At 36.9% G+C, this 11672-nt stretch overlaps 1 protein-coding gene across 1 annotated transcript in view; it reads left to right on the top strand.

Annotated features, from left to right (window-relative positions):
• USP34 (ubiquitin specific peptidase 34) overlaps positions 1-11672 on the top strand; it is a 312910-nt gene that overhangs the window by 84378 nt on the left and 216860 nt on the right. The window contains exons 7-8 of the mRNA XM_042780562.1: positions 8620-8812; positions 10427-10488. Of these exons, the coding sequence (XP_042636496.1) occupies positions 8620-8812; positions 10427-10488 (255 nt within the window). The remainder of the gene's footprint in view (positions 1-8619; positions 8813-10426; positions 10489-11672) is intronic.

Here is an 11672-nt window from a genome sequence, read left to right as displayed (position 1 = left end):
TCCTACTTCCGTAGTGATACTGCCTCGGAAACCCAAGGAGGGGTCGCTATGAGTCGGGGCCGACTCGACGGCACATAACAACAACAACAACAACAACTGTGATTGTGGAGTCATCTATTTGCCTTTCAATTCTGTTAAAGTCTTATTTATGTATTTTGGGGCTCTTTCATTGGGCTCATAGATATTTAGTATGGTTATATCTTTTTGTTCAATTGATCCGTTAATCATTATATAATGACCTTCCTTCTCTTTTATGGTAGTTTTTGTCTTAAAGTCATTTTGATCAGAAATTAATATTGCCACTCCTTCTCTTTTTTGGTTGCCATTTGCTTGATTTATCTTTTTCCAACCTTTGAGTGTTAGTCTATTTTTGTCTTTTTCTCTAAGGTGTTTTCTCTTGTTTGTAGAGAGCATATTGATGGGTTATGTTTTCTTCTCCAGTCTGCAACTCTTCATCTCTTGAGTGGTGCATTTAGTCCATTGACATTCACTCTAATTATTGGCAAGTATAAATTTGTTATCGTCATTTTGTTCTGTGTTTTTTTCATGGTTTCCTTGTTACATATAATATTCTGAGCTGAGTTCATTACATTTATGAATCATGTTATAATTTCCTTTGTTGCTGTTGTCTTAGTATTTGCTAAATATTTGTGCTTGTCATTTTTTTTTATTGTGACGTGAAGGTTTATCATTTTTCTTTGAGGTTACCCTGTGATTTATAAGTTTCTCCCCGAGTTTAAAATAGTCCATTATATCTTGCAACTCTCCTGCCTTACTCATCATTCAGAAGTTCTATAACTACACTGTTTTTCTTTCTTTTTGGTTTGTAATTGTCCTCATTTGCTGATTGATGTCTCTGGTTCCGTGTTTACAATCTTGTAAGCGTATTTTACTTTGGACACTTCTATAACTGGGTTGGTTTCTGGGTTTTGTCATTATGTGTATTAATGGTCAGTTGTTGTTTGCTATTATTGGTTCTTTGTTCCAAGTACTCCCTTTAGTATCTCTTGTAAGGTTGGTCTGATTTTAACAAATTCCCTTAATTTCTGCTTACCTGCAAATGTCCTAATTTCACCATCATATATGAGGTACAGTTTTGCTGGATATATGATTCTTGGTTGGAAATTTTTCTTTTTCAGGGTTTTATATGTACCATCCCATTTCCTTCTCCTTGCATGGCTCCTGCTGAGAAATCAGAGCTTATTATTGGTTGTGCTTTGTAGGTAACTTTTCTCTTGTCCCGTGCTCCTTTCAGGATTCTTTATTTGTGTTTGGTTTTGATGAATTTGATGATGATATGTCCTGGTGATTTTCTTTTGGGGTCTGTCCTGTTGGGGGTTCATTGGACTTCCTGAATGGATATATTCTCATCTTTCATCATAGAAAGGAAGTTCTCTTCCAACAAGTCTTGGACTATTTTCTCAGTGGTTTTCTTTATTTCTTCCTGTTCTAGAATTCTGATTACATGTAGGTTATGCCTTTTGATGGTATTCCACATGACCCTTAGGCTTTCTTCATTGTATTTTGATCTTTTTTCTGATTGATCTCTTTCCAAAGATGTATTCAGGTATTTATTTGTCTTCATTCTCACTAATTCTGTCTTCCATTGATTCAATTCTGCTCCTTTGCCTGTTCAATGTGTTATCTACTTCTGAAAATTTAGTATTCATCTTCTGAATTTCTAGCTGTAGATTTTGTATCGTTCCTAATTTTTTCATTTATTTTGTCATTTTGTTCTTGTATTTTCTTCCAGAATTGTTCTAGAGTTTTGTCTGTGTTTTCCTTGTCTGTCTTTCAATCCATTGAAGATACCTGAGTATAATTCTTTTGTATTCGTGATCAGGGAATTCTAATGCTGCTTATACCTCAGGGATGTGTTCTGGGTCTGTATTCCTGTTCCCTTGTTTCACCTGCTTTATCCTGTGATGATCTGTTGTGTCTGAGGCATTGTGATGTTGTTGTATTTAGATCTCTGTCAACTGTTTATGAAGAGCAGTTAAGGGCATGTCAGGCTCTTCTTGGTGGTCATTTATCTTTGGCCAGCTGGTGGAGAAGGAAGTGGTGGCACTGAGTAACTGTAGCTGCAAGAGGTGTGTGTTTGCGTCTCATGGGCATGATTGCTGTCTCCCATTCACACAAAAACAATGATTGAAAACAACAAAAGTAGACAAAAAACACAGTGCATTAAATATGCAGGAACAATTATCAGAAAAAGAAAAAAAAAAAAAAACACTGTATCTTAGGGAGAGGACAATAAGAGAAAATAGGTAGAATAATAGGAGAATCATGAAGAAAAAAGTGAGCAGAATGCAAGAAGTAAAACCAGGAATGAGGATAACCATGAGAGAGAAAAAATGGGAACCAGGAACAGGGAAGAGAGAAAAAGCTGAAAACAAGAACCTGGGAAGGGAAGAATAAAGAATAATAATACGAATTGGGGGTTGACAAAAAAAGATATAAAACAGACAAAAACAAACCAAGTGGGGAAAAAAAGGAAAAAGTAAATCTGGGCAGGGCAGGCCAGGGTACCTAGGCTCTAACAGAGTACACAGACTCGGTTGTAATTCCTTCTGGGCCAGAAAGTGGGTGAGAGTGAGGGATAGCCACACCTCCATTCACCAAGAGGGTGTGGGGTATAAGAGTAACAAGGGGAATGTTGCACCTTTCCCATCGTTCGTGTCTGGAATGTCCTTGCTGTCCCCGGCCAGCGGAACCTATTCCTAGGTCCTTGGAATATGAGAGAATGCTATCACTTTAAATATCCAAAATGGTCTAACCACTTATAAATATTCAAAATGGCTTCAGCTTCTGGACAGGCAGAATTACACAGCTCAGCCCATCTTTGCTGCTTCCCCTTTTCTTCACCAGCCACCAGTGCAGTTGTCCATGTAGGCTCTGGCTTAGCAGGGCTGATTTTTAGGCTAAATTCTTAGGTCCTAATATCATTTGGCAATATCCAAGCTGTCCATGTCAGGATCTCTGACAGACCATGGTCCTTATGTCTCCTTTTTCGGTGTTTTCATGCAAGTTCTTCTACTAGTTGGAGTTTAGTCTACTTCTGTATCTTTCTTTTCAAAGCTCAGGGCTCCAGGATTATCTTCTGTATCTGCATTAATTGGTTCCCCTTTTCTTTGTTGAATAGAGTCTGTGTAGTTTGTCTGCTTATCCCACCATCTTACCCCACTTGTCTCTGTATGTTTATTTTTAGGAAGGTTGTTTGCCCATTTTTAATTGGTTTTTTGGTCTTTTTATTTTCCACCGAGTGGTAGGAGTTCTTTATTGTAGATATTAAACTCTTATCAAAAATATAGTTTCCAAATATTTCTCCTCATTTTGTGGGTTGTTTTCTCATTTTGTTGATTAAGTCTTTTTTATGTACAAAAGTTTTAATTTTTTAAAAAAATTATTTTTGTTTTACTGGTTTTAAGTTTCTGTTGCTCTCTGAAAGATGAGTGTAACTTCCTATGAAACCTTCTGTAAGCCAAAATGGCATAAGGCGAAGAAGCAATTAAATTAACCTTTCATTTATTTGGGAAGTTTTGTTGAGCATTCCTAGACCCAAAAAATAAGTTACCAAATCACGTCAAATAACACATAAAATCTAAAATAACAGTAACATAAAGTGTCAACATATACAGTCAAAAGTTTTGGACCCTTGATGCTGAGATACTGAGTATAGTTCCAGGGAAGGAGCTTAGCAATACCACTCTTGCTGCTAGGGCTGCACATTCCCTCTGTAATGGCTTGTTGCAAAACAAAGGCTGATTGCTAGTTCCATTTTTGCCTTTTTATGCAAAAGCAGAACTCCTGTTTGGATTTGTTTTGGTTAGCAAAACAGGTCCTTAATGTAAGTCTTTTGTAAAAGTGAAGTGACATAAAGTGAACTTTCAAAAAGTGGGAGATACCTATATTTGGAATAATTATTATGATCAAAACCTTGACATCCAATTGTATGTGACGATGTAATCTGGGAATATTACCTATACACTTTATTGTGATTGAAATGTAACTTTTTTCAAGCATATAGGGGATTTTCTGAACAGTGGAGAGGATTTATATCTTGACCTGTGTCCTTATTGCTGATCTTTAGCATTTTGGCATTTTTTAATTTTGAAAGATTAAAAGACTCTATGGATAGTATCAGGGGCTTTTATGATTACTAAGACTGTATGAAAGGAGCTCTGGTGGTGTAGTGCCTGAGGCATTTGACTGTTTACCGAAAGGTTGGTGGTTCAAGCCCACCAGTCACTCTGCAGAAGGAAAACTGGGCAATCTACTACTGTAATAATTTATCACCTCGGAAACACAAAGGGATCACTGTGAGTCAGAATTGACTTGACGGCAGTGAGTGTGGTTTGGTTTTTTGTTTAAGAATATATGTATCATACTGAAATGCAGGAAGTATCTTATGGTTATGAGTGGGGGGTATTTGTCATTTTCAAAATGTTAATTTTTTGAGACACATTTATGTTTTGCTCTTACAAAAGTTTTTAATTTCATGGAGGCCAGTTTATGTTTTTCTTTAATTTTTTGTACTTTTGTTATCATACCTAAGTATTCCTTGTAAAAAACAAGGTTTTGAAGCTTTCTTGTAGTTGTTAGGTAGTGTTCTGTTAGTTCTGACTCATAGGGACCCTGTGTACAGCAGAACAAAACACTACCCAGTCCTACACCATCCTCACAGTTTTTGCTATGTTTTAGCCCAGTGTTGCAGTCACTGTGTCATTCCATCTTGTTGAGGGTCTTTGTCTTTGTCACTAACCCCCTACTTTACCAAGTATGATGTCCTTCTCCAGGGACTGGTCCCTCCTGATAACTTGGGCAAAGTAGGTGAGACAAAGTCTTGCCATCTTTGCTCCTTAGGGCATTTTGGCTATATTTCTTTCCAGACAGATTTATTTGTTCTTCTATCAGTCCATAGTATATCCAGTATTCTTTGCCAACAACACAATTCAAAGGTAACAGTTCTTCTTCAGTCTTCCCGATTCATTATCCAGGTTTCACATGAATATGAGGCAATTGAAGGAGCCACTGGTGCCTAAGGCATCTGACTGCTAACCAGAAGGTTGATGGTTCAAACCCACCAGCTCCTCCATGGAAGCAAGGTGAGGCAGTCTACTTCTGTAAAGGTTTACCACCTTGGAAACCAAATGGGGGTGGGGTCCCTGTGGGTCGGAATCAACTCAATGGCAGTGATTTGGGTTTGGTTTATGAGACAAGTGAAAATACTATGGCTTAGGTCAGGTGTAGCTTATTGCTCAAGGTGAAGTTTTTGCTTTTTAACACTTCAACCCCACCCCACTGCCATCTGACTCATAATGACCCCTCCTTTGGTTTCTGAGGCGGTATCACTACAGAAGTAGATTGCCCAGTCTTCCTTCCAAGGAGTGGCTGGTGGATTTGAACTGCCAGCCTTCTGGTTAGCAATCAAATGCTTTAGGCACTGCACCACCAGAGCTCCTTTTTAACACTTCAAAGAAGTCTAAAAGACTGCTATACAATAGCCTATTTTGACAATGTAATATTCTGCTTCCATGAACATTGATTGTGGATCCACGTAAAATGAAATCCTTGACAATTTTCACTCTTTCCTCCATTTATCATCATGTGTTGCTTAGTGGTCCAGTTGTGAGGATTTTTGTTGTCTTTATGTTGAAGTATAATCCATGCTAAAGACTATAGCCTTTGATCTTCATCAGTAAGTGCTTCAAGTCCTCTTCACTTTGATCAAGCATGGTTGTGTTATCTGCACATCACAAGTTGTTAATGAATCTTCTCCAGTTCTGATGGCACATTCTTCTTCATACAATCCATCTTCTCAGATTATTTGTTCAGCATACACATTGAGTAAGTATAGTGAAAAGCTACGACCCTGACACACGTTTCCTGAGTTTAAATCATGCAGTAACTCTTCGTTCTGTTCTAATGACTGCCTGTGGTCTACGTACAGGTTCCTTATAAGCACAATTAAGTGTGCTTGAATTCCCACTCTTCCTGATTTTGTCTATAATTTGTTATGATCCACACAGTCTAACGCCTTTGGATCAGATAGTCAATAGAACATAGATAAACATCTTGTCTCTACTTTCAGCCAAGATCCATGTGACATCAGTAGTGATATTCCTTGTTCCATGTCCTTTCCACCATCCAGCTTAAACTTCTGGCAGTTCTTTGTTGATGTACTGCTGCAACCGTTTTTTTTTTAAATTAACTTCAGCATAATTTTACTAGAGTGTGATATTAGTGATATTGTTTGATAATTTCCACATTGTGTTGGATCACCTTTCTTGTGATCTTGTGTTGGGCACAGATAGGGATCTCTTCTTTCCATCTTATTTTTATGCTTCCTGTATAATTCAGTAGAAGACTTCACCATTGCAATTTGAGGCTTGAATTTTTCTCTAGGTATTTGCACATTCCGTTATAATACTTTTTTATCTTTTTGTGCTCCCCTTTGAAGTCTTCTCTTCAGCTCTTTTACTTCATCAGTTCTTTGATGTTCTTAGTAGCATAGTGCCTAAGGCATTTGACTGCTAACCAGAGGGCCGGTGGTTCAAACCCACTAGCCACTTCTTGGAAGGGAGATTGGGCAGTCTACTTCCATAGTGATACTGCCTTGGCAACCCAAGGAGGGGTCGCCATGAGTGGGATCTGATCTGATAGCAGTGAGAGAGAGAGAGATTCTTGTGCTCAAGAGCAGGTTTCTGAGTCGTCTTCTGATACCCATTTTGGCCTTTTCCAAGCTTTTAGCACTATATTTTCTGCTAAGAGTTGTATGGTTTTAGTTTTTATGTTTAGATTATTGATCTCTTTGGGGTTATTTTTATATATGGTGTGAGGAATGGCTCCAACTTCATTCTTTTGTATCAGTAGATCTAATTTTCCTAGCACCAATTGTTGATGCTAGGATTGATGGGCCTAATTTTTTGCTGTTGCATTAAACTGCCATATTTGTTGAAAATCAGTAGGCCACAGATGTATGGTTTCTTTCTGGATTCTCAATTCTATTTTATGGTCTTTATTCCAGCACCACATTATTTTGATTAGTGTAGCTTTGGGTAGTAAGTTTTTAAATTGGCAAATGTTAATCCTACTTTTTTTCCCCTTCCAGATTGTTTTGCTCATCGAACGATCTGCTATTGCGTATGAATTTGAGAATCAGGTTTTTCATTTCTGCAGAAAAAGGCTGTTGGAATTTTTATAGGTATTATACTGAATCTGTATATTGCTTTGGGTAGAATCAACATCTTCTAATCCATGAACATAGAATGTCATTCCATTTATTTACATCTTTTCTAATTTCTTTTGGCAACATTTCCAGTGTATATGTCCCTGGTGAAGTTTATTCCTAGGTATTTTATTCCTTTATATGCTGTTGTAAATGGAATTATTTTCTTAATCTCCTCTTCAGCTAGTTCACTTTGTTCATTACTATTGTATAGAAACCCAACTGATTTTTGCACATTGGTTTTGTAGATAAGAAATTTAATTCTTAGTTTCTAGTAGCTTCTATATTCTTTGGGATTTTCTATCTATAGGGATTATGTCACCTGTGAATAGAGAGAGAGTTTGATTTCTTGGTTTCTGATTTGGATGCATTTTCTTTCTTTTTGTTCTAGCTGGAATAATCATGTTGAAAGCAGGCATCCTGATCTTTGGGGGACTTAGGTGGTACTGGATGATCTAATATAGCCTCACTGACATATCCTATTGTTGGCAGGCTGATTCGTCTTTGGGAACGTGGGGTGGATTGGGGCTCAATCATATGTCTTGCAATTGGCTTTATGTCAGGTTTGGAATGGCCATGTCTTTCTCCTCCAGCAGGCTAATGTGGATCTGTTCTTTTGGTGGTAGACGAGTTTCCAGCAACAGAGGGCAAGAGCGATGCTCAAAATGCTTTTCAGGCATCTGCTTATGTCACATTTGTTAATGTAGCCAAAGCAAGTTGCTTAGAAAAGCCCAAATGCAAGGGAGTAGAGAACTAGATTCTTCTTCTTGATGAGATGAGTAGCAAAGTCATCTTGTGAAGACTTTTACAGGTAGTGATGGCAGAAATTTGTAGTCATTTTACTGTCCATTATGAGCCTTGAGGAGCAGTAATGAAAGGAGGAGGAAGAAGCAGCCAGAGATTAGGCAGGGCCTGAAAGATAGGAGGAAAACCAGAAGTTTGTGGTTTGAGGGAGACAAAAAGGGTAATGTTTAAAAATGTACACATTTTAAAGAAGTTTGATGTGAGAGGAGGGAAATGGGTTGTTTTATGTAAAGTCAGGTGAAATTTACTAAAACAGTATAAAGTTCAGCACTATATACTTGGAATTGTGTACAACATGACAGGTATTAGAGAATAAAAAATTTTTAGTGGAGGTGCATAATCCTATGTTACATGACTGACTGTTTATAGTTTCTGATTCAAGTTGGATTGTCAGCACATTGCCACAGGACACATTCTTTTTACTATCACTTAGGAATCATTTAAATTAGAAAAGTTAAGTTCTAAGGATGCCAAGTTCTGCTGTACTCAGCATTTTGGTGGGATGGAGCAAAGGAATGTTGAATTATTTGAGTGGTCTTCAGAAATGTTTTGTGAGCTTTCATTTTTTAATTTCTGATTAATTTCAGGTATTTATGCAAGCTTTCTGATCAGGAGTTACGCCAGAGTGCAGCTCGCAATATGGCTGATTTAATGTGGAGCACAGTGAAAGAACCCTTGGATACAACATTATGCTTTGATAAAGAGAGCCTAGATCTTGCATTTAAATACTTTATGTCACCTACTCTGACTATGAGGTTGGCTGGGCTGAGTCAGATAACAGTAAGCTTTCTTTTCCTTATTTGTTGTCATTTTTCATTTGTCTTCCAGAGTGTCATTATAACAATAATAGTTGCTATTAATAGAGCAGGGAGCCCTCATGTCACAGTGGTTAAAGCCCTCGACTGCTAACCAAAAGGTCAGCAGTTTGAACCTGCTAGCCTCTTGGCAAGGAAAAGATGTGCTAGTCTGCTTCCATAAAGATTTACAGCCTTGGAGAACCTATAAGGGAAATTCTGCTCTGTCCTAAAAGATCATTGTGGATCAAATTTGACTGGACAGTAGTGGGTTTGGTTTGGATTGATGGGCCATTGGAGTATTTCATATAAACTAGATGTTGTGTTAAGCATTTTACATGCATTACTTCAGTTCTCAGAAGTAATTTCTATTATCTTTGCTCTTTTCAATATGAGGAAATTGAGGCTTAGATTTACATGATAGATCTGTTTGATTTCAGGGTCCAGCTCCTTTACTTTTTTTTTTAACTATGCAGTTTTTCACTTTTACAAAGCAGTGTTTTCAGAAACTGAGAAAAAGAAGTGGAAGAAACAAATTATAAGGAGTAAATTTATTTTCTAGGTAGAAGATAAAAATTATTGGGCCATAAGCTAAATTTAACTAACAGAAATAATTTGTTTCACTTGCGCAGTATTATATATTATGAATAGGTAACAGTCACATAAATATTTGTATGATTTATTTCTTTTTGTGCATGTGGGAAGGACAACTGGGTATGCTTGGGTTTGTGTTCTTACATAACGCAGTTTGCTAAAGCTACGTAATTAGCTGTGTCCTTTAGAGTGGACATGCTTTTTCTAGTTTGCTATTCTCCAGCTTGCTCCTTAACATTTCCAGCCAGGCTTTGTAGTGTAGTTTGCTAGCTGCGAGTTACACCACCCAAGATTAGGTTGACCTAATTGTAGTACATCTTTTAACTGAAGATGTTATGTGTAAAATTATGATGGAGAGCTAATCTCAGAAGTTTAAAATTCATTATTTTTCATTCTTGTACATGCTTATCATTATGTATTTTTCAAAGACATTGGAATGTAACATTGTAGGTAATTTTCAATCCAACTTGTTCTGGTACAATAGTGTTTGACTTTTCCAGGTTTAGGAATTTTTTTTAAAAAAGATAACTTTTTATAAAGTTAGGCATTTTTCATTTTTGGTATTTTTGAAGTAGCTAGATTTACTCATTTACTGGACTTTAAAATGTAGACAATACTTGTGGACAATTACCCAGCCAAATTATATCTTAAACGTATTTATGTAGGGAGCTTTTTCTGAAGCTTTGTTTCTAATGACGTATTAGTTGCTGTCTTGTATTAAATTTTTGTGTGTTTTTCCTTATTCAACTTGTTTTCTCTAAGAGCTTGGTATAATAAAGCATTAATATTATTTATGGAAAGAATTTATTTAGTAATTTATATGACAAAGGATGCACACTAACTGCAGATTGTGAGTGTATATCTGATGATGTCGATTATTTTTTTAAAATAATTTTGATTTGGTTATTGGTTATAATCTACATATATTAAAAAGCATGTTTGTTACTTGCCAAAATGTACAAGAATAATTATGGAAAAACTTTAATTTTCGTTTCTTTAATCATAGAATCAACTTCATACCTTCAATGATGTGTGCAATAATGAATCATTGGTTTCAGACACAGAAACGTAAGTTGGAGAATTAGTTTGTGCATACGTAAACCATTTAGATGTGTAGCTGTTTATATGGTAAAGTGTGATTTTAATAGAATTGAAGTGTGTACTAGAAATTCTTTGCCATATTGCTTCATTTCTGCATTGTTTAGTAATTTTCAGGAAAATATATTGAGAAACATTTTCCTATTTTTAAAAAAACTATCGAAACCATATAGTATTCATTTCTCACAAAATGCAAAAGGATATTATTTATACAAGAGAATTAAGAGTGAAGTACTATGGTACTGATAATTTCAGAAAGCGTACTAATGCGGAGAAAGGAAAAACCTCATTCAGTGCATTTTAGGAGGCAAAAGCAAAGTTAATGTACTTAAATATGAAAAGAAGCAATTTTTAAGCTTAAGGCTTTTCAGTTTCTTAGAAATGTAATTATGCATTTAGCTGTCCATGTGGTATAGAAATCAGTCTTTTAATCTCAAGCAGATGGGTAACTTATCTTCTGATTGAATAGACTTGAATAACTTTTTTTATTTATTTTGATTTGGGTAAAAATTTACATAGCAAATTCACTTTGTATACAGCAGTTCACATACACTTTGTCCCATGACATTGACCATAATTTACCACAATGCAAACATCTGCCCTCATACTTCCTCCTGGTAGTTACCTCTTCCCTGTGTCCATCCCTCCGTGCACTCCTGCCCCCTGAGCTATCTCCCTGTGCAAAAGCAGCCCTTCTTTCTCCCATGATTGTTCTCTCCAAGGAGTGTATCTATCTAATGTAAATGTTCAACTCATATGCCTATCTACTGTTTGGCTGGAAGCCACAGGCATGGGTTCAGTTCCAGACCTGAAAGGCAGCTAGGGACCATAGTCTCAGTGGTTCCACCAGGCTCTATTGGACCAGCAAACCTGGTCCCCCCCCTTTTTTTCCTCCAAATGGTTGAGTTTTGTCCACATTGTTCTCCCTCTCTACCCAGGATCTCCTACATAGATCCCCTTTCAAGTGGTTGACAGTAGTAGGCGGGCACCATCTTGTTCTTCTGGTCTCATAGTCATACAGGCTACAGATCGGATGGTGTACAGTCACTTTGTTATGTTGTTGTTATGTGCCGTCGAGTCGGCCCCGACTCATAGCGACCCCTCCTTGGGTTTCCGAGGCAGTATCACTACGGAAGTAGGATTGCCCAACCTTC

Source organism: Orycteropus afer, unplaced genomic scaffold, assembly GCF_000298275.1.
Source record: "Orycteropus afer afer isolate SDZICR_OR568_19922 unplaced genomic scaffold, OryAfe1.0 scaffold00046, whole genome shotgun sequence".
Lineage (NCBI taxonomy): Eukaryota > Metazoa > Chordata > Mammalia > Tubulidentata > Orycteropodidae > Orycteropus > Orycteropus afer.
This window is presented reverse-complemented; position numbering and strand designations above follow the sequence as displayed.